The sequence below is a fragment of the Hyperolius riggenbachi genome, chromosome 9, assembly GCF_040937935.1.
Source record: "Hyperolius riggenbachi isolate aHypRig1 chromosome 9, aHypRig1.pri, whole genome shotgun sequence".
Lineage (NCBI taxonomy): Eukaryota > Metazoa > Chordata > Amphibia > Anura > Hyperoliidae > Hyperolius > Hyperolius riggenbachi.
The window spans coordinates 195,798,006-195,821,647 of record NC_090654.1 but is presented as its reverse complement, the minus strand read 5'-3'; the positions used below and the strand labels follow the sequence as shown (position 1 = coordinate 195,821,647).

Below are 23,642 nucleotides of genomic sequence, written 5' to 3'. Positions count from 1 at the left end.
ATGTTCTGATGTATCCAGTCTCAGGACTCACCGACAGAGGTCTAGAAGATATGATTTCATTGTATAAATTTAATAGAAAGACCCATGCTTTCATTTCAGACTGCAGTGTTCCAAAGTAAGTATTAAAGCAACTCCTATGCGCAGTGTTAGTGTGAGTACGGCCTGCAGCATACAGCACTGTTCGCTGGTGTGGAATATAGTTAGCTTACACTGGATACAGTTTCCGTTGATCCCTTTACAGTAGTCCTCTCACTGTGTCCTTTTAAAATTGGTCCTTTTAAAATTGCTGTGTACCTGTAATATGTTGTGCAGCAACTGAATGTATCCCCTGCAAGGCTTTTGTGTTATTGTAGTGATCAAGGTTGTTGATCTAGTAATGGGAGCAGACTAGTAATTAATAGCTATTGATTACTTATCCAGGCTAGCAGTCAATGCTCTCATTTATAGTTGCATTTGCTGAGAAATGTCAATTCTCTGAAGGCTTGGCCTGAAGCTTTATAGCTGGAGAGTTGATCTGACATAGGCAGAATAGACCACATGCTTGGGCTGTGTGCAGCTTCACACAATAGTGGAGTAAAGGTGATGCCTGCTGAATACTTCAAATAAGTGACATTTGAAATATTGGATACACGTCTAAAATTCTGCTTTTTCCTGTTCCATCTCTCCCTCCTGGGGATTTCCGCAGCCTGTCTTCTTTCTGTCTGCCTGGGAGCTGCCATATCGCTGGTGATGTCAGCACTGTTTAGAGTTACAATAAGAAATTAAAGCATTTTCCCACCTCCTGGCACCTTTAATGTGGGTACAGACACTTAACTAGTTTGGGATAATTTTGTCAAACCGGGTTAGGTCTGTACAGGCATCCCCCATCTTCTGTCTGTCAAAACACTGCAATGAGCTGCAGCAGATTCCTTTATCATGACTTTCTGCTGAGGTCCTCCTGCTTCTCTTCCTCCTCCCCTCTCCATAGTACAGTATTTTGCTTCTTGGCCAAACCTGCATAAACAAAGTGTCTGTGCAGGGCTTTTGCCTTCTGTTTCACAGTCCTCAGTCACACCGAATAGAGGTTTTAGGGTCCATTCACCACTTGAGTGGGAATCGCACGATTCCCGCTCAATGCAAACCGCTAGCCCGTGGTTTGCTATGGCAGTGTTCTCACTGCCGTGATCTCAGGCGTTTTGCGGTTAGCGCTAACTGCAAACGCGTTACATGCAGAGTTTTGGCGGCGATTCCTGAGCAATTTCGATTAGCATGTATAGAACCGCTAATCACGGTTGCTCCCAAAACGCTAGGGTGTCCAGTGATTTTTCTGCATTAATTGTGGAAAAATCACTCCCACAAAACACTAGCGGTAATCGCTAGCGTTTTGCGATTTTTACATGTGAACGGAGCCTTTGTCTGTCCTGGGTAGCCCTAGTATAAACAACAGTGGTTGTAAAACCTAATTAGCTATTCACTTCTGTATAGAAACTTGACTTACCGTATGTTTATCTGGACTTGCGTCTTATTTGAAAGCTTTTTTTTTTTTTTTGTTACTTTTTAATATAGTTTATTTTACTATAAGATCTTGTTTGGGTGAATGTTTGTAGGTAAATCTTCACAATATCCAAATACCATCAGCAAAAGGCTGATCTGAGACAAATGGCTGTGCTCATGTATCCATGTTTCATAGGCAAAAAGTCTCTTGTTTTGGCAGCCCAAATTTAACAGCGATGTTCAAGTTGTGCCTGCATAAAATATTCACACACACACTTCTGTATCCAGCACCCTTAGGAACATGATGTACCAGTAAATAAACAGTACTTTTCAGACCTCAGGGCCAAATCCTGGTTGAAGGTACCAGCTGTGTATTTGTTAAGAACTCAGAACAGTCATTGCTTTTTTTTATTTTGTAACGTGCAACCTGTAGCAAGACGTATATGGAGGCTGTCAGATTTGTTTCCGTTTATACAATACCAGTTGCCTGCTAGTCCTGCATCAGTTGTGTCTAAATCACACACCTGAAACAAGCATGCAGTTTATCTTGTCAGATGCTTGTTCAGGGTCTGTGGCTAAAAGTATTAGATCAGCAGAACTACTAGGCAACTGGTATTGTTTAAAAGGGAATCAATATGGCAGCCTCCACATCCCCTCACTTCAGGTTTCATTTAAATAATTTTAAAGGACACCTCTAGGAGCCATTTGTAAAAATGCTTTTTATGAGAGGTACCTTAAAGGGAACCCGAGGTGAGAAGGAATTGGGGGATGATATTTTTTTCCATCTAACCAGTTGAGGACCACAGGCTTAAACCCCCCATAGTGACCAGGCTTTTTTTTTTTTTTTATACAATTCAGTACTGCGCAGCTTTAACATTTCATTGCTCGGCCATCCAACTTTCCACCCAAATTACTTTTGCCTCCATTTCTATTGCTTTCTATTGGTAGGATCTGAGTGCTGCTGCCATGTTGTTTCTTTTAATAAAATCTATATTTTGTTTAATATTCTCTCTGCCCCCCCCCCCCCCCCCAATCCAATCAAAGTGAGCACTTTTTCATAGGTGTCAGCCTGTAAGAGGGATCACTTTGTGTGCCTCTTCTGGGGACAGCTCAGTGACAGAACTGTCCCCTATATAGCGCTGTACAAAAGTGAATTGCCATTTATTGTCCCTCTAACAGCCTGTCAGCTCCGATCGCGGCTGGCAGGTTGCTTGCGGCCATCTCCCTGTTCCTTCAGCAGTGAACAGGCGCTCGCTACTTGCTTATCTCGCGCATTGCAAGATCATGCACCAGTGCGTGATGGAGGAACAAGAGCCACTCTGCGGCCGCCATCCTGCGTTAGCCGGTCAGAGTGGTTAAACAATAACAGTTGCCTGGCAGCCTTGCTGATTCTGTCTCTCAAATACTAGATCCTGAACAAGCATGCAGCAGATCAGATAAACTGACTCTGGTCAGCTGGTTTTGCTGGATTAGCCATATGCTTGTTCCAGGGGTTTGACTCAGACACTATTTATGCCAGAAAACCAACAGGGCTGCAAAGCAACTGGCATTGTTTACAAGAAAATAAATATGGCAGCCTCCATATCCCTCTCACCTCAGGTTCCCTTTAACATTTATGAAAGACCACCAGAATTTTCTTTTTTTATATTAAAAAACAAAACTTGCCTGGCTTGTGTTTTTTATTCCCTTGGTACCTGTATGGGGATGGAATCCTCTCCTTGCACAGAGAAGTTCTACTAAGCATACTAAGCTGTTTTACCCACTCACTACTGTGAGGAAAGGTAACTTGTACTCGCCAAATTGGCTGTTTATAGGAAACTGGTCTACCACTCGCCCACCCTCCAGTGTTTCTTTATAAAGGAAGGTAAGGCCTGGGCTAGAGGATGAGGATGTTAACCAGGCTTCCAGGCCAGTGTATGAGGAGGTTTACCAGCACAGCCTGCTGGTAAAATATAGGCGGGCTTAAAGTATTGATTTAGATGCGGCTATCCGCATTTGTGGTCCAACTGCTGCCCATAGCAGTACTTTAAAATTCCAATATTGCTACAAAATTTGCTATAAAAATGCATGAGTGTTGCACAAATGTTTTTGCTAGTTGATGTAAAAACTTGCCTTTGCATTTCAGTTTGCAGCCAGCCATCAATTTTCAAAAAAAAGACTAAGCACAAAATTCACCTAAATATCTACCCTGGGGTCTGTACAACGTTTATGACACGGTGCAGGTATTTCCTCTTCCTGTATGAGTAATCAACTGCACAAACAGGAGGTCTTTTTAACACCTGCACTAACTGAGTTTCTGGCAGCATCGTGGATACTCCTATATAGGGATGATTAGTGGCACCCTTGCATATTTCTAGAGCTGAAGTGAAGTGTCTAGTTTTCAATAAACTTTGACTTTTGCATTTTAGGCGCTCAGTTAATGGGGTAGGGAAAAGTGTTGTGTTGTCTGTAATAACAGATCGTCTGCAAATTTGCATCTGGGTTTGCTAGTTCATTGCACATTATATAGTGATTGCATTGGTTATATTGCCTGAATATGAGAATAATTCAGAGAGCAGAGTGTGTTCTAGCATCACATACTATCCAGGCGGATGTATTCTCAATGGTCTTCCTGCAGCAAGCTGCTGATCTGTTCCCGTGTTCTCCAACATATCACCGCTTGTTGCACCACTTTATTAAATCATCACTTTTATGGCCAGGGACAATGGCTTCATAATGCCATTATTAGCTTAGCCCAGACCCAGCATACAGTTTGCATATGTTTGCCTGCAATGCAGAATTATTAGCATCTCATTGCCCATTTCTAGTGCTAGGATATAAAACTACAAACTTGTTTTATCTTTGTTATTGTGTTTGCGATAATTCAGCTTTAATAAAGGGACCCTGAGCAGTCCAAACAAAATGAAACTGGTACTTGCCTGGGGCTTCCTCAAGCCCACCGTAGGCCACGAGGTCCCCCGGCATCCTACTGGGTCCTCTCCCAGTCCCGCTGGCAGCTCCGTTACTGGGGACTTGCAGGCTGAAGGTCAGACATATAATTCCCGAAAGGGGGCGCTATGCATAATCGCGACGGCCAGTTACGAAGTACGCGCATGCACTGGACTGTCACACTGGCCGGTGCTATTACATCTAGCCGGCGGCGTGATGATGCGGAGCGTCCCTGTTCATGAAGTATACGGCCAACCTTCAACTTAAAAGTCGCCGGTAACAGAGCCGCCAGCGGGATCAGAAGAGAAGCCAAGAGGACGCCGGGGGACCTTGCGGCCTACATTGGGCTGGAGTAAACCCCAGGTAAGTACCAGTTTAATTTTTTTTTTTGGGGGGGAGGGGTACTCGGGGTCCCTTTTTTAAGTGAGCAACTGCGGTTTCCCATGATGCATCACTCCTGAATAAGCAAAGCAAATTACACTGAGCATTGCTTTTTAGTATGATGGCTTGTTGGTCTATTTTAGTCCCCAATACTTTCCCGGTGATTCTGAGTCACCCTGAGCTGCTTGGGTATTCTGTTGCTTTGTTATAGAGCTTCTTACCTAGCACTAAGTTAGCTTAAAGAGGAACTCCTGCCTAAACAAACATACTGTCATTAAGTTACATTAGTTATGTTAATTAAAATAGATAGGTAATCTCTTACACTGTTTTAAAAGAACAGGCAAATGTTTGATTTTATGATGGCAGCCATCTTTTTGGTTGAAAGGAGGTGACAGGGAGCATGTGTCCTGAGCACCTCTCCCAGTTGCTAGGCAACATGAATAACAACATAAGAAATCCCATCATGCTCTGCACAGCATCAGGGAAAAAAAGCCTGGGCTTTTTTTCTTTGAAGGATGGAGCTTAGGTAAAAATGCAGCTAAAAATTATGCTTTGGTAAGAAAAACAAAGTTCTGATGCTGTGAAACTGTTAAAGAAATACCAAGCCTTTTCAGTTCTGCTGAGTAGATTTTTAGTCCGGAGGTTCACTTTTAAGGATATGGAGTTGGTAAATTTGTATATTTATTTTGCTTCCTTCCTTTATAAAGCCAGCATAGCAAAGTTCCTGCTTTAGCCTCCGCCACATGCTGTTCCTTCTCCTGGGACTTTTGTAACTTTATGCTCATCTTCTAATCTTTCTATTTGTTCCCGGGTCCCGCATTATAGCCATAAAACCTTTTTCCTCTTTAGTCCTCTACCACTATTTCCATCTAGTACTTAGCATCAGGTTTTTCAAATCCTAAAAACTAAAAGAAGCTCTGTTTTTACTGTTGTTGTGTGCTGTGATCGCAGCAGGTTATTGACCTCCGAGTTTTCTCTTCTTTGAAGAGAACCTTTCATTAATAAGACTTAAAGTGGACTTTAACTCTTGCACAGGACTGAATGAAAGCCAAATGCACCCTGTATGTACTTAAGAGAGTTTAGACTAATTCCTCCTCATCTGTGACTAATCATAACTGTAATTTGATCTCTCCTGCCTGCCTCGGCAGAGCAGCTAATTTCTAAACACAGGATGTTAACCCTTTGTCTACTTCCATGAAAGCAGGAAGTAGACACACTGCAGATTTATTGCAGTATTTGTATCAGCTGTAACAAAATGTTTTTCTTTCTTACGCTGAGGTTATCTTTTAGAGCAGAGAGGAAGTTCTGAGTTAAGTTCCACTTTAAAGCAGGCATACACTTTAGATGTGGTACATGATCAATATCTGCTGCACAACACTGGTTGTTTACCCGTGGCATGCTTTCTCCCAACTCCCTCTTCTTGCTGTTGCCATTGCGGTCTCAACCGTATACATGGAATATATGAAAAGGTGAATCAGACTTTTTGTGGCTGAGCCAGTAGGCTAATCATGCAACTTATATGCAGAAGTATCACCACCACATCCAAGACGTTACAAAAAAAAAAAATGAAACATTATCTCATTATTATTTTTAGTGGACTGCCCATTTTTAATGTCGGTTTTGCCATCCATTTGAGATGTCATGTCTGAACAGTGTCTGTGTTCACTGATAGAGGTGCCCTGTGACTTGCTATGCTTTCATCTGTGATCAGCACAGCCCTATCACAGGCAGACATGCAGACCCTGGACTGTAATACACAGAAAAAGACAAACGGGGAAATCTCAAAGTTGTTACTGACATATGTTGGTGCTCTGGGTCCTATTGACTTACTAATGTGCAATATTGACTGGCTGTATCTGCTGCTCGTCACTCCGGCCTCCAGGAAGGTAATGAACTTTATTATTGGAGACAGCCTGGGACAACAAGCCTGCTCTGGAAGCTGGATTACCCCCCTCCGACTGGAGTTCCCTTTATGACTGGGGCTTACCTGTCGCCATCTCTTCTGTACACAAGATCATTCCATGTCAAATGCCTTATTTCTGTTTCCTTTTACACTTTAATTGTGAATAGTCCTTTTTTTAAATATATAATTTCTGTATAATGTTGTTTTAATTGATTAAATGTTAAACCATCTGAATGAACTATTGTTTGTTATTGTTTGGGTGGTGCTGTATTGATAGCAGGCAATGCTAATTGTAAATGCAGAAATGACATATTATTGTAGCATTCTTTCTTCTAATTCTGGTGAAGTATGAAAAATACAACTGCTAATTAATGATCTCATTTTAATAGCAGTCATAATTTAAGGGACAACTGTAGAGAAAGAGATATGGAGGCTGCCATATTTATTTAATTTTCAATAATACCAGTTGCCTGGCCAGCCTGCTGATCCTCTGCCTCTAAAACTTTTAGCCATAGCCCCCGAACAAGCATATGCAGATCAGGTGTTTCTGACATTATTGTCAGATCTTACAAGATTAGCTGCATGCTTGTTTCTGGCGTTATTTAGACACCACTGCAGCCGAATATAACAGCAGGGCTCCCAGGCAACTTGTATTGTCAGCCATACTTATCTGATAGAAAACATATACACTCATTTAAAGGATTATTAGGAACACCATACTAACAAACACAAACAAACAGAACATTTATATCGCGCTTTTCTCCTGGTGGACTCAAAGCGCCAGAGCTGCAGCCACAAGGACACGCTCTATAGGCAGTAGCAGTGTTAGGGAGTCTTGCCCAAGGTCTCCTACTGAATAGGTGCTGGTTTACTGAACAGGCAGAGCCGAGATTCGAACCCAGGTCTCCAGTGTCAGAGGCAGAGCCCTTAACCATTTCACTATCCAGCCACTACTTACACTATCCAGCCACTACAATACTAATACGGTGTTTGACCCCCTTCCGCCTTCAGAACTGCCTTAATTCTACATGGCATTGATTCAACAAGGTGCTGAAAGCATTCTTTAAAAAAAGTTGGCCCATATTGATAGGATAGCATCTTGCAGTTGATGGAGATTTGTGGGATGCACATCCAGGGCACGAAGCTCCCGGTCCATCACATCCCAAAGATCTGGTGACTGGGGGCCATTTTAGCACAGTGAACTCATTGTCCTGTTCAAGAAACCAATTTGAAATGATTCGAGCTTCGTGACATGGTGCATTATCCTGCTGGAAGTAGCCATTAGAGGATAGGCACATGGTGGTCATGAAGGGATGGACATGGTCAGAAACAATGCTCAGGTAGCCCGTGGCATTTAAACGATGCCCAATTGGCACTAAGGGGCCTAAAGTGTGCCAAGAAAACCCCCACACCATTACACCACCACCGAGGCATGATGGATCCATGTTTTCATTCTGTTTACGCCAAATACTGACTCTGTCGAGACTCATCAGACCAGACAATATTTTTCCAGTCTTCGAATGTCCAATTTTGGTGAGCTTGTGCAAATTGTAGCCTCTTTTTCCTATTTGTAGTGGAGATGAGTGGTACCTGGTGGGGTCTTCTGCTGTTGTAGCCCATCTGCCTCAAGGGTGTGCATGTTGTGGCTTCACAAATGCGTTGCTGCATACCTCGGTTGTAACGAGTGGTTATTTCAGTCAACGTTGCTCTTCTGTCAGCTTGAATCTGTTGGCCTATTCTCCTCTGACCTCTAGCATCAACAAGGCATTTTCGCCCACAGGACTGCCACATACTGGATGTTTTTCCCTTTTCACACCATTCTTTGTAAACCCTAAACATGGTTGTGCGTAAAAATCCCAGTAACTGAGCAGATTGTGAAATACTCAGACCAGCCTGTCTGGCACCACCAACCATGCCACGCTCAAAATTGCTTAAATCGCCTTTCTTTCCCATTCTGACATTCAATTTGGAGTTCAGGATATTGTGTTGACCAGGACCACACCCCTAAATGCATTGAAGCAACTGCCATGTGATTAGTTGATTAGATAATTGCATTAATGAGAAATTGAACAGGTGTTCCTAATCTTTTAGGTAGATAAATAGATACTTGCTCTACTTAACAGATGTATTGTACTGTCCAGGTTTTGATTTCAGTGAATTTCATATGGTAAATAAAGATAATTCTGTTCCTGTCAATTGCCATCTTGGATTCCCTCTGATTGAAGCCAATTCTGACATCATTTCCTCCCTTATTTTATTTCTTATCCTCTTTCTGATTCTGCATGCATTCCCCACCCTCCTCCCAGTCTAAAAACACTCCCACCCAGTTCTGTAGTAGGAAGTGCATTTTCATACATCATGATTCTTGGCAATCAGAGAGGAACAAGGGCGTGGGAGGGGAAAATGGGAGGGAAAGAGGCTTCAGCCATTCAGGCTGCATTAGTTGTATCTGAGGGGAATAACTAATGAAGTGGAGGAAAGTAGAGAAGAAGAAAAAAACAACATGCACTGCAACCTTTGTTCGGCAGATGTACCAGGGGACCTGGGGAATGATGTTCTATTGGAAAAGAAAAGTAAGATTGGTTTTGGATTGCCTGGTTAGCAACTTTTTTACTTATTTAACAGATACAAATAGATAACTGATTTTGGATTTTTTGCCTGACTGTTACTCTTTAAAAGGAAATAAATATGGAAGCCTCAATATTCTTCTCACTTCAATTGTCTTTTAAATTATGTAACAGACAGGGTTATGGTTTCATGAGCCCCAAGGGGCATGCTTCTGCAGTACAACTTGCTTCCTTCCCTCTCTGAATTCATCTGCTGGGTGGGTCAGTCAGGTGTGACTATGTGACAGCCAAAGCTAGACTACATTTTCCAACATTGCATAAATAAGTTGTGAACAATTGTGAGGCAGCATTCAGGTAGTAGGGGGTCTTAAGCCTGTATGGATAGGTGCACAATGAACTTTTGAATTTCAAAAGATCAGTTCTATAATTAAGCCTGGTACACGCTCAATTGGTGTCGTCCTACAGGGTTCAGGACCATATCCCTCAGGTGACATTGCAGGGCCAAAGCTGGTCACACATTGTCACTCAGCTCTGTGGGGGGTGGGTTTGAAGTGGGGAGAGCAGTGCAGGCTGACATTACACAGCGGACGGGTTAAGTGGGGAGAACAATGCTCTTGACTGTCACTTGGCCGAAGTGATCCGCTTGGATGGATTGCTGGTCAGGAGGTGTTGGGGGCTGCCGTACAGAAGCTGGATTCTCCCAGGGGTGGTTATCGACTGCCTTAACCAGGTTTTATCTGGTGTGTGTACAGAATTTGTATTATCACTCCTTTTTCTTGTTCACTTTGGAGCAGGGATGTGAAACGGTCCTTCGAGGGGCGAGGTCCTCGCACATTTTTGACACAGCTCAAATTAATTGATGGGTCTGAATCAGGGACCATCAGGTAGAAACATTTCCTCTCTTTCTCAGTCCATCCTAAACACTGGCATAGAGTTCGACACCTGTGATTTGGAAGGAAAAAGATCAGAGGGTGCTGCATGTGTGTGAAAAGTTTTTAGATAATTTCCTCACAATCCATGTGGACCTGGAGCGGAATAGTAATTCACGCCGCTGGGACCTGTGCAGGAGCAGGGTAAGCCATAGATTAGCTGTATCCTGTGCCCAAGTATCCCGGTGGCGATTTCATACGTATGCTTATGGTGGCCATACCTCCCATATACCTCCATGCTGCAAATTTGTAATCTGAGTACTCTGGCACACTGTTAGGGCTTGTTCACGCCTAGGGCAATTTTTTTTTTTTTGTATTTTTTTTTTTGAGCTCCGGCAATTTTTAAATACTCCCTGAAATCGCTTGTGCAATAAATCCTTATGGGATAGTTCATATCAGCGCGTTTCATCCGCTTTCCGCTCAGAAAAACGCTGCATGTAACATTTCCGGGGTGATTTTGCTACAATGGAAGGTATAGAAAAAACAAACAATGCTCACAAATTGCATTATCCAGCGGTTGCGTTCACGCTTTTATGAATAAATACATTGCATTTATTAATTTCCGGGTGAAAGAGTTTACTTCCTAACTGATGTCAGGAAGTGAAAAAACTGAATTGCTCTGCAAAAGCACTTACTAAGCGCTTTATACAAAATCGTAGTGCGCAGTGGAGCAGTGGGAGGGGGGAAAAAAAACTTGCAAAAAATCGAAAGTCGCTGGTGTCAGTGATTTGAATTACAGATGTGAACAAAGCCTTACTCCATGAGACTTTGGTGATTTGTGTTTCAACAACCAAGAGCCTTAGCTAATGTATTTGTATGGGAAGGATCACACCAGTGATTTTTTTTTTTCCCCCAAACGCAAATGTGGGTCCTCCAGCATTTTGGAGGCAATTCAGTCTCAATGTTAAGTATAGACAAAGTGGAAACTCACTAGAACAGAGGGGTTTTACAAGCATTTTTTTGCAAAAGCTGTTCACTTCCAGCTCTAACTGTACAAAAAATCTCTACACCAAAATGCTCCACAAATTGCTACGCATAACTAGAAAATTGCTAGGCTCATGCCTGGAATCGCTTAGAAGAATCGCTTCTAAAAACGCTTAGCATCTGCGATTCTGCTACGGTAGCGCTTTTAGGTGTGCACCAGGCCTTAAACTCAGTAAAAATCCTATTTCCCTAGCTCTACCTACATTGCCATATTTTTCTATGCAAGTTTAACCTGAAACAGCTGCTGTCTGCAAATTCTCATGCCTCTTTAAAATGGTCAATAGGCACACTGTACATTGGCAGCTCTGGATGTGGGTTTGGCATCTCTGGGATGTAAAGGAATGCTTTGCATATTCTCACTGAGTAGAAGGATTGCGTCATGGGAGTTTCCTCTTGCTATCATAAAGCTGGATTAAAAGTTCCTTGTTTTATGGAGGGTTTAGTGTAGCACAGACTTTATTGTAATTTTCTCGGACTTCAATCTGTGCACTAGAATGTGCTCCTATTATGCAACTATGTAGTTGCAATTCAAGAAGCAACTCCGCCCACATAACCTGCTATTACTCCTTTTACCTCGTCTGATGCAGGATTTTTTATTAACTCCTTGCGGTCCTGACAGCGCTGGCTGCTTTAAGACCAGAGCCGCCAGTGCCCTTTCAAGAGCAGTGATTGGCTCCTGACTGATACACAGAAACTCTGTCATTGTGACATACATAGGAGAAAAGTAATTTATGGCTCATTTTACTCTGGAAAAAATGTATTTCTTATTTGTCTTATGTTTGCACATATTTTACAATTTTTCGCCATAGTGCTCCTTTAAAAGCTTGAATTCTGTCTTTTTAATGGGCAAATGGTGGAAGGACTGACAAACACAAGAAGAGGCAACATCTGAGATTACAGTAACTTAATGTACATTTATTTACACCACAAACAGGCAGCACACATTTATGCTGGATCTGACTAGTTTGGCCTTATCCAAGACAGGGAGGTACGGGAAGCCTAAACAAAGATTTAACACTTTCTGATCATGACTTTTTTCTGATTTTGCAGAGTCAGCAGAAGATGTTATTGGGGTGGCACCAGTGTTTGGAAGACTTATGTTCATCCATAAACATAACATACTTATGTTCTTCCATAAAACTGTCAATATTCCTTGTGACCATTACAAACATATCTACAATTATCTGGAATATTCATAATGAATATAACCACTCTGACAAGCATGAAGCATTGTTATTTATGTCACAGAGAACCAGATCCACCAGGACTGTTTGTAGTGCAACCTCACAGCTATCCCTATTTTAGAAAGACCATCATTTTTCAGAAACCAAATCTGTCTCTTTTGCTTTAAAGGGAACCTAAACTGAGAGGGATAAAGATGTGTCCTTTTAAACAATAGTAGTTGCCTGGCAGTTCTGATCTATTTGCTTTAGTAGTGGCTGAATCACATACCTGAAACAAGCATGCAGCTAATCCAGTCTGACTTCAGTCAGAGCACCTGATCTGCATGCTTGTTGAGGGGCTGTGGCTAAAAGTATTAGAGACACAGGATCAGCAGGAGAGTCAGGCAGCTGGTATTATTTTAAAAGGAAAAATCCATATCCTTCTCAGTTTAGGTTCCTTTTAAGGTGCCCAGACAATGTATGGGCAGATCAACCAAAAGACAGATCTCAATCTGATCGGAAAGAGATCGGTTGCCTGCCCATACACCACAGACTGATTCCCAATCAAATTTCATGCTAATATCGATCTGGAATCAGCCTTGTAACGCCTCCCGACACTGTCCTCTTTAATGGTGAATGTTACATAGTTATTTGGGTTGAAAAAAGACATACATCCATTGAGTTCAACCAGAGAACAAAGTACAACACCAGCCTGCTCCCCCACTTATCCCTGAAGGTGAAAAATTAGCCCCAAAAGGGAAGAAATTCCTTCCCGACTGCAGATGGCAATTGGATACAATCCCTGGATCAACATCATTAGGCATTACCTAGTAATTCTAGCCATGGATGTCTTTCAACGCACGGAAAGCATCTAAGCCCCCTTTAAATGCAGATATAGAATTTGACATAACGACTTTCTGTGGCAATGCATTCCACATCTTAATCACTCTTACTGTAAAGAACCCTTTCCTAAATAAATGGCTAAAACACTTTTTTCTCCATGCACAGATCACATCCTCTAGTCCTTTGAGAAGGCCTAGGGACAAAAAGCTCATCCGTCAAGCTTTTATATTGCCCTCTGATGTATTTATACATGTTAATTAGATCTCCTCTAAGGCATCTTTTCTCAAGACTAAATAAACCCAGTTTATCTAACCTTTCTTGGTAAGTGAGACCTTCCATTCCACGTATGAATTTTGTTGCTAGTCTCTGCACCTGCTCTAAAACTGCAATATCTTTCCTGTAATGTGGTGCCCAGAACTGAATTCCTTATTCCAGATGTGGCCTTACTAGAGAGTTAAACGGGCAATATTATGCTAGCATCTCGAGTTTTTATTTCCCTTTTAATGCATCCCAAAATTTTATTAGCTTTAGCTGCAGCGGCTTGGCATTGAATACGATTATTACTCCTAAGTCCTTTTCCATGTTTGATGTCCCCAACTGTGACCGCTTCCAGAGGTGATCAGTGTTTTGGTCACCTCAAATGACGGGAAAAGTAGGGATAAAAACACATTTGCGCAAACGACAGTACCGGAGCTGACAATCCACTTGAATGGGCTGTGCTTAACAACAAGCGCTGTGGCCGTCATTTACCCTCAGGCCAGCGTTGTGTGAACCAGGCCTTAGTTGTCCTATTTTTTTTCCTAGATCAGATGTAAAAAATGTTTATGAATATGAAGTACAATTTATATAAATAAAAAAATCTACAAAAAGAGTGCTTACAGTGTGCTAAATGCTATTATGCTCATCACCTAAATTATTGATTTGCTTATTTCCAAATGCTACACAACGGTGAAAAAAATGTCAACCCCTGAGCTGATCGCAGGTAGGTGAAAGTGGGTAATGGCATGGGCCATGCCCTACCTTACTGCACATATACTAGGTACATGCTTAATATGGCCACACAGCTGCACTTCATTCCTCATGGGGGGAGGGGGTCTCAGTTTAAAATTTGCACTGGGGCCTATGGCTCTGTAGCTACCCCACTGGTGATCCACAAGGGTGATCACTGCTACCTCCCATTAGAGATTAGTGGAGGTTTGGAGGAGATTTGGAGCACCAACAGACATGTAACTCCAACAGATGCGATCTCTGCCTGGCATGTATGATCTGGAACTTAGTGCAAGCTCTGATGATGAGTAAAAAGGGGATGTAGGGGGAACCAGGTATAAGTGCTCCTATGACATTTGCATATGTTCTAGGACAGTGGTTTTCATGTTAGCAGCCTAGGGTCACCAAGTAATATAGATTAGACATAAAGGATTTAGTGCTTGTTTTTGTGTCTGCAGCAGAACCCGTCACTGAAAGTGCTGTTGTAAAGCTATACTTCACACTGCTCTGATATAAAACAGAGAGGCATCCACAACCTCTATCAAGACAGCCACTTCCATACACCAGTCTTACATATGTATTCATTTGCAGATATCAGCGATGGGAATTATAAAAAGAAAAAAATTGATACTGCAAAGGATATAACTCAATTACTCTTGGTACTTGGCTAAAGGTTTGTTTATATACAGGGGTGTTGCTAGAAATTGCCCAACTCCCCAGCAAATGTCCCTCCCCCCACCTCAGAGTTATCAGTTACAGGCAACCCTACCCCACAGATATCCATATTAGCCAGTCTTTGAACCCCCCCCTTTCATTATCAATTGTAAATAGCCCCCCCACCCCATTGTCAATATATTACTCTCTGTGCTCCCCCCCCCCCCAGAAAGCAGTATCAAACTGTCTGCACACTATGCTCCCTCTTCTGTGCCGTATTAAATTAAACCCCGCCCCCCCCCCCCCGCCCCCCCCAGATATAGTAGTTGGGTAACTTTTAGCCCTAAATCCACCGCACGCACACATTCTCCAGGTTGCAGTTTTAGGTAGATATTGTGTACTTTCCCCCTCCACATGGTACACAAAGTGATGTTTGACATAATGAAATAACTGTGTGTGTACAGTCCCAATGCTACTTAGAACTGGGCTGTGTTCCTTTTTTTCCCCTCTGTTAAGAGTTCAGAACCCAGGACTTTCAATCACAGTTTCTATGTGGTTATTTCAATGGTAATTCACAATTATATGAGTGTATTGTGTGGCTGAGAGAAACAGATTTGAGTGTAGGTAGCAGAGAAGTTCAGTAGTTCAAGATTTGTACAGGAGCTGAATAACATTTAAAAATTGCCCTCATGTACCTTAGAGACTCAAAACTTTACACATCATGTTTAAGTTGTGAGCGTACCTGATGTCAAATAATAATCATAAAAAAACTAGATACCTCAGTAGAGGAAGACCTCTGGATAGTCCAGAGGCTTCCCCGATTTTCTTACACCTATCCATTGCATTGGGTCCCACTACACATATTCGGCAATATTGACCATTATGCTGCTCATGGCCATGCCTGTGCAGTAGCATGAAGCCGCTTGCCTGGAGTGGAGTGCGTCTGTGAAGTAGAGGGTTTTGAGAAAGGGAAGCCTCTGGATCCTAAAAAGACTTTCCCTGTCCTCGTAGGTTAGCCCATCCCAGCACTGGGACCCCTGGAGTGTGGCCTCCCTCCACATGTGCACTAGTACCATCCCATTTGGTATTTCAGTGGAAATAGCCAAGACTGATCGTGTACAAGCTACTGTGAAGGCACAGACGGCTCACGCCTTCGCAGCGGCATGGACCGATCCAGCCTGGTGTTTTCCAAAGAAAGCCAAGTGGGATAGTACTAGTACACCTGCGCAAGCTGCTCTTTTTCAGGGGTTGCAGTGCTGGAACGGTGCTGCAGAGGAGGTTGAGGGAAACCTCTTTAGGATCCAGAGGCTTTACCCTCCCAAGGTAAGTACCCCCTAGGAGCACTTTTTTTTTCCGCTACAGGTACACTTTGAAGAATCTCACACCATATAAATAAAGTGGTTATCCAATCGGTGGCATTCAATCTCTATGCTCAACATAGAAAATAATCTTGTCTGTAGCTCTGTCTCTTAATAAGAGTGCAGTACAACCGATAAGTTTACAGATAGAACATAGCAAAAAATGGTACAACATAAACATACTGCTATGAAAAATATAGGCTTTATTGATTGCGCTTACTTGCACACTCACAGTCCAAATGGGGTTGTCCATGGCTGAGCTTACGGACAGAAGTACATTTTCAACTGGTGTTATTTGACTAGGTATAAAGGGACACTGGGCTGTAGGAGGGGCCAAGGAGCATCCAGAGCCTTTCCACTACTGAGATAAGTTTTTCGTTTCACTTCAGGTGATTCACTTAAGAAATTACACATCGGAAGCCCATGATTTCGGATGTACTGACGAGATCTGCACAGAGAGTGCAGATACAGAATTTAGAAGAAGGGATTGGTAAGAAACACTTTAGAAGCTATAATTCAAGTTGGATTTGTACAGCACACTTTAGAAGCTATGGCAGCATCTTAGAGGCAGATATTTCAGAAAGGGATCCGCTCATGCTATAGTTAGTTTTCTATCAGTATAAGCACATGGTAGCATCTTATACCGTACATAATAGAGGGGACATAACAATGGCCAAAATGGAATAAAATCAGTAATGCAGAGTGCATTGCAAAACTGATCAATACCCACTTTTAAACATTTTGAGCAGATGAATACATTCATGTTTTAATGTCTGACTGCTTTTACCATTCTTTTGCTTTTATATTACCAGTAGACAACAAGCAATGAAATTCAATAATTCAGAATCTGGATGTAATTTTGAGTAATATAAGCAGTACTATTAAGTATTTATTCAGATGCATTCATCATTGAAAAAAGGATTCTAGGAAGACGAATGAGGAGATGATTTCTGCAAAAAACAGGCAGTTGTGTCCCGTGTACGGGAACATTGGGAACGACCACTCGATCTGGTCAGTACCGGTGCGGGACAGGTGGCCCCCCCCCATGGAGTCACATCTGGGCCACTTAGACCGGGCATGTCAAGGTCCTCTGCTGTCCAGTATGGCAGCAATCGCTGCCATTCAGTTGCATTAAAATTGCACTCGTGGGCAGCAGACTGAATGTCTAAGCAAGCACACAGTTTAGTGGTCCGTCTGAAAGAGGCCTATCCGCTTCAGGCCTAATTCACAGTGCTCAGTTGTGTTGCAGAATAATTCTGCATGCCAGCTCACTGCCCATACAACTCTATGCCCCAGTTCACAGTACTGCATTGTAACTGATGGCGTTATTCTAACTCGCTACATGCAGGCTTTGTATTAAAGTCTATGCCCAGTCTCCATTGCAGCTCACACTCTTAACCACTTGCCGACCAATGGATTTTTCACTGATCGGTGCTGCGGGGGCTCTACAGCCCGCAGCACCGATCAGGAGTGCAGCAGGGCGATCAGACTACCCCCCTTTTTTCCCCACTAGGGGGATGTCCTGCTGGGGGGGTCTGATCGCCGCCGGCCATCTGCGTTTTGCGGGGGGGGGGGCTCCTCAAAGCCCCCCTCCGCAGCCATTTCCGCCCTCTTCCTCCTTACCTCCCTCCCTCCCTCTCTCCGTAATGCGCAGGACGGAGTTCCGTCCTGCGCATTGAAGGATAGGCTTCAGCCTATTATTTGCCGGCGATCCCCGGCCAATCAGAGGCCGGGGATCGCCGATCTGCCTTACGGCGCTGCTGCGCAGCAGCGCCGTATGATGTAAACAGCGGGGATTTCTTCCCCGCCTGTTTACATTTTGCCGGAGAGCTGCGATCGGCGGCTCTCCGGCTGTTCACGGAGACACCCTCCGTGAACTGACATGGAAAGGCCGCTCGATCGAGCGGCCGTTTCCATGGTAACCCGCAGACGACCAGTTTACGCCAATCGGCGTTAGCTGGTCGTCAAGAGGTTAACGCGTGCAATGCACCACTGTGAACATAGCCTCAAGGTGGTCATGAAAATGTGCAGCGAGATGAGCCAGTGTTTAAGTAACGCGTTGCCTATTTTTACTGTGGAGTATAATTAAATTGTTGTTTGACTGTTGATGCCACAGTCCTTCCTTTGTTTGCTTTGTCTGCATGGATGGGATAGGCCCACCACTGCCCCATCGGTTTTAAGCTCGTTTAAGTGACTTTTGTTATATTGGCGCCTCTGGAAAGCTTCTACTCTGTATGTTACAATCACTTTTGTACGGTTCTGATCCAGTTCTGTATCATGCCTGAAAAAGAAACTTTAACGTTTCAAACACTTACAAAAAAAATCTTGTACAGTCAGTAGAGGTTTTACCCGAATCAACGTTTGTTGTCTGCATTTCTGCTCCACCAGTAGAGTTGGGCCGAACGGTTCGCCTGCGAACGGTTCCATGCGAACTTCAGTGGTTCGTGTTCGCGTCCCGCAGGCGAAGTTTTGCGGAAGTTCGGTTCGCCCCATAATGCACCATGAGGGTCAACTTTGACCCTCTACATCACAGTCAGCAGGCCCAGTGTAGCCAATTAGGCTACACTAGCCCCTGGAGCCACTCCCCCCCCCCTAATAAAAGGCAGGCAGTGGCGGCCATTAAGCTCACTCGTGTGCCTGCGTTAGTGAGAGTAGGGCGAGCTGCTGCAGACTGTCTCTCATAGGGAAAGATTAGTTAGGCTTAGCTTGTTCCTGGCTGCATACCTGTTCTGTTCAGTGAACCCACTGGATACCTGCATACCAGTTCAGTGAACCTGCCACTGCATACCTGTTCTGTGAACCCACCACTGCATACCTGTTCAGTGAACCCACCACTGCATACTTGTTCAGTGAACCCGCCACTGCATACCTGTTCAGTGAACCCGCCACTGCATACCTGTTCTGTGAACCCACCACTGCATACCTGTTCAGTGAACCCACCACTGCATACCTGTTCAGTGAACCCACCACTGCATACCTGTTCAGTGAACCTGCCACTGCATACCTGTACTGTTCAGTGAACCCGCCACTACATACCTGTTCTGTTTCCTCAACACCTGCGGCAGCACAGAGGGGGGAGGAGGAGGAAGAAGAGAAGTCGTGTGCAGAAGACGAGTCAGACTCAGAGGATGATGAGCAAGGTGTTTCTTTGGGGGAGGAGGAGGAGGGGACGGCGGCAGGAGAACAACCGCAGCAGGCGTCGCAGGGGGCTTGTGCTGCTAAACCTTCCCGTGGAATTGTTCGCGGCTGGGGGGAGGAGGTTGACTTACGTGACGTCACTAAGGAAGAGCAAGAGGAGATGGATGGTACATCTGGATCCGACTTTGTGCAGATGTCGTCTTTTATGCTGTCCTGCCTGTTGAGGGACCCTCGTATAAAAAACCTCAAGGGGAATGAGCTGTGCTGGGTGGCCACACTACTAGACCCTCGGTGCAGGCACAAAGTGGCGGACCTGTTACCAACTCACCTGAAGGTGGAAAGGATGCAGCACATGTAGAACAAGCTGTCAACTATGCTTTACAATGCCTTTAAGGGTGATGTGACAGCACAACGCCAGCAAGGTACCACTGCCACTAATCCTCCTCCCGTGTCCACGCAGTCAAAGACAGGACGCTCCAGCGAGCTCATGGTGATGTCGGACATGCGGACGTTCTTTAGTCCAACGCCTCGCCGTAGCCCTTCCGGATCCACCCTCCACCAACGCCTGGAGCGGCAGGTAGCCGACTACCTGGCCTTAAGTGTGGATGTAGACACTGCTGTGAACAGCGATGAGGAACCCTTGAACTACTGGGTGCGCAGGCTTGACCTGTGGCCAGAGCTGTCCCAATTTGCCATCCAACTTCTCTCCTGCCCTGCCGCAAGCGTCCTGTCAGAAAGGACTTTCAGCGCAGCTGGAGGCATTGTCACTGAGAAGAGAAGTCGCCTAAGTCACAAAACTGTTAAGTACCTCACCTGTATTATTTAAAAGGAAATAAACATGTCAACCTCCATATGCCTCTCACCTTAGGTTCCCTTTAAAGACTTACCTCTTCACTTGCGTGACTCTTGGCCTCCTCCGGTGTCCAGCGTCACAGTGAGCACCTGTACCGCGTAACACAGGCGCGTGTAGGACATCACTATTTGCGTCAGTGTCACATTGCAGAAGCATTTGCTGTGGCGTCAGACACCGGAGGAGGCCAGGAGTTGCGCCAGCGGAGGTGTGAGCCTTTATAGATTGCACATGGGGGGACACTGGCTAGGGGTATGTTGGTTGTTGCTATATCAAATGCCGCTACCACCACACTCACAATCGAACCCTTGCAACCTAGATTTTCCAGCATTCCTGATTGAGCCTTTCGACCTATTTCAGACCAAAAACGACCAGGCAGACATGTTGCAGCACCAATTTTCCTCAGATTCTATACAATTATTGAAATGGAAGATCGATCGGCCCACAAAGTTGAGTGATGTATAGGCACATAAAAGCTGGCCATACACTGGTTGTTTTGGCCATCAGATAGATCTATTTAAACTAATCACTGCACACAGTTTTTCAATAGATTTCAGCAGGAAATGTATTTTAAAACTGTGTTCACTAACTGTTGGGTCCCTTTGCATTTAAAATGGCCATGAGCAAATTTGGGCACAGGGTAAAGCTGAAAGATGGCTCCCCCAGCTCCCGCTGGAACATAGGGCTATATTAAATACTATTCCTCCTCTGAGTTGTCGCAACTCAGGGGGGTAGACATGTCATTTGAGCACTGACAATTGTTGTTTTTTTACTGATTTGAGCTCTGGCAATCGGTGGTGCCCAAATCAGTCACTGAGCGTCGCTATGGCTATAATTCTTATTACGACCTAATAAGTTGATCCACCCCTGGTCTCCCAGTCCCCTCCCTCCCTGCCAGGCTATACAGAGTGTGGAGGCAGGTAGTGTAGGGGCAGCAGAGTTCTCTCACCTGTCCGCCGCCACTTCCTCCCGCGTCTCCTCTCCACCATCAGGGCTTCTTCCAGCCTCTTCACTAATGTTTAGCGATTGCTATTTTACAGTGTGAACTAAGCCTTAATGTCATTCAGAATCATTAGCTGAACATGGACACCACCGCTGATTTTACAGTATTTCCCTGTAATATACTGTAGTTTATATTCTCCTTTTGAACAGTGTGAATTATTGAACACTGTTTGGATTTAGTGTTACGTACGTAATACTTTCCACTGAATTCTCTATATGTATTGTTCACGGTTCAATAAATATCAAACACTGGTTGCTTTAAAGCAAAACTCAGATCCAGGTACAAAGATGAATTATTTAAATACCTATTTTCCAGATTTTTTTTCTTTCCCCGGTTGATCCACAAAGCCCTGAAGACTACATAGACAAGTATTCCTTAAAAAAATATAAAAAGCATATTTCAGTGTTTATAGCCTGTAGTAGGCCCATAAATTTACCCCTAATCTCTTCAGGAGCCTGAAAAGGTAATGATTCGGGACCTCCAGAAAGGTAAGGATTTTGTATGTGGCCACTGCATTTAAAGGAACCATCCATGTTTCTGCATAGCGTTCAGAGACAGATACAACCTGCCCTATTTTTCCACACAGTGCATGCTTTTGTGTTAAAGCAGGATTGTAAGTCATAAAATCAATTTCCATTTACCCACTGCTCTGTGTTTATTATGTAGTCTACATCCTGACCTTGCATTGCAAGCATTCCAATATAATCATAAATGTGTCTGCTGCAATGTATCTTATTTCAGTCAGCCTGGCTCTATTCTTGTACATTGCCGGGTATAGAGAAGCTTGTTATCTTGCCTCATACCTTCCTGCTCCTCACTAACTGGCTGAGGGCAGTTCAGTGTGACAGGAGGCTGAGAAGGGAAATACACCTCACCCCTCTACAGAAGCTAAAATACAATCTTAGCCAGCAGTGGCGTACCTATGGCACACATGCCTGAGGCAGCACGCAGAGCCGTCTCTGTGGGCACGCCTGCTGTATCCCATCACCACGACCGATGCTGCATGTCTGGAGGGGTTGGAGCGGGAGGCTTCATCCATGGTGCCCCAGTTGTCAGGGCATGGAGTGCCCTGAATGTTTGCTGTGAGGGGTGGGGCACCCCGACAGGGAGCAGTGTCGGAGGGGGTGCCGACTGTTTTCCTTCTTGGGGCCCCCCTCCTGTCACCGTGCTCCCCCATTGTGATACCCCTGCTGAAGAAACAGCTTCAGACTCACTTTGCCTGGCTCCGAGCTCTATCAGACGCTAGAGCTCCTGGTCCACGCTGTCTCCTTTGCATTGCCGATCACACTACTTCCTGATTCAGGGTAAGTGAGTGTGAAGCTGTTTCTTCCGCAGCGGCAGCACTATGGAGGAGCATGGTGACAGCAGGGGGGCCCCTGTTGTGAATTTTTCCACCCCACAGCAGCCAATGGAGGCCACATAACCCACCCACCCCACAGCAGTCCATGGAGCCACGCTCCCAACCCCTCACCCACCACACAACAGTCCATGGAGCCGCCAGCCCATCGACCACACAGCAACCCATGGAGCCGCCAGCCCACCAACCACACCGCAGCCCATGGAGCCACTCTTCCACCCACCCAACAGCAGCCCATGTAGCTATCCTCTCACCCATCCCACAGTAGCCCACCCACCCCACAGCAGCCTATGTAGCCACCCTCCCATCCATCCCATAGCAGCCCATGCAGCCTTCCTCCCACCCACCCCACAGCAGCCCATCTAGCCACCCTGCCACCCACCCCACAGCAGACCATGGAGTTACTGTCCCACCCATCCCACAGGAGCCCAGGGAGTCACCCTCTCACCCACCCCACAGTAGCCCACCCACATTGCACTCACCCACCCCACAGCAGCCCATGGAGTTGCCATCCCACTCACCCACCCCACAGCACCCCATGGAGTTGCCATCCCACTCACCCACCCCACAGCAGCCAATGGAGTTGTCATACCATAATCTGTTGCCCAATCTGCCATTAACTGTCCTGGAGAGGAGGTGGGTAATCTGTCGCTCAATCTGTTATTAACTGTTGTAAGGGCACTTAGCGATAGACAAGCGACTTTTGGGCTGCAGTTTGGGCAATCGGTCCCCAAAAGATTCGCCATCACTGATCTAAGCTGTGTTCCCGTGTATACAAAGCAAGTAAGATATGACAGTGCAGTTTCTACAGAGCTCATTGGGGAGGAGGGCTGGCAATGCATACACCATTTCAGGCAGAAGAAAAAAGTAAAGGAGGAAATTACATCATGATTCATGATTGGCTTCAGTTAGAAGCAATACAAATGGAAAAAGCCTGGAACAGTTTTCTCTTTATTTACTATATAAAATTCACTGAAATCAAACATGGATCGTACAATACATGCTGTATGTTATGCAAGTAGAACAAGTATTTATCTACTTACAGTATATATGTGGGTTTTTTTTTCTGGGATAGTATGGCTGTCCATGTTGCTTTAAAATGCATACCAATGTGCATTTAGTTT

At 44.5% G+C, this 23,642-nt stretch overlaps 1 protein-coding gene across 6 annotated transcripts in view; it reads left to right on the top strand.

Moving 5' to 3' along the window:
* The window catches only part of PLEKHD1 (pleckstrin homology and coiled-coil domain containing D1), a 664,905-nt gene that overhangs the window by 566,414 nt on the left and 74,849 nt on the right, over window positions 1–23,642 (top strand). For 4 of the 6 annotated variants that reach the window (XM_068253846.1, XM_068253843.1, XM_068253847.1 and 1 more), the window contains exon 2: window positions 16,560–16,660. In XM_068253846.1, the coding sequence (XP_068109947.1) occupies window positions 16,594–16,660 (67 nt within the window). In that variant the 5' untranslated portion in view covers window positions 16,560–16,593. Of the gene's footprint in view, window positions 1–16,550; window positions 16,661–23,642 lie in introns of those variants that run through there. The other 2 variants (XM_068253844.1, XM_068253845.1) reach the window with 2 other exon arrangements.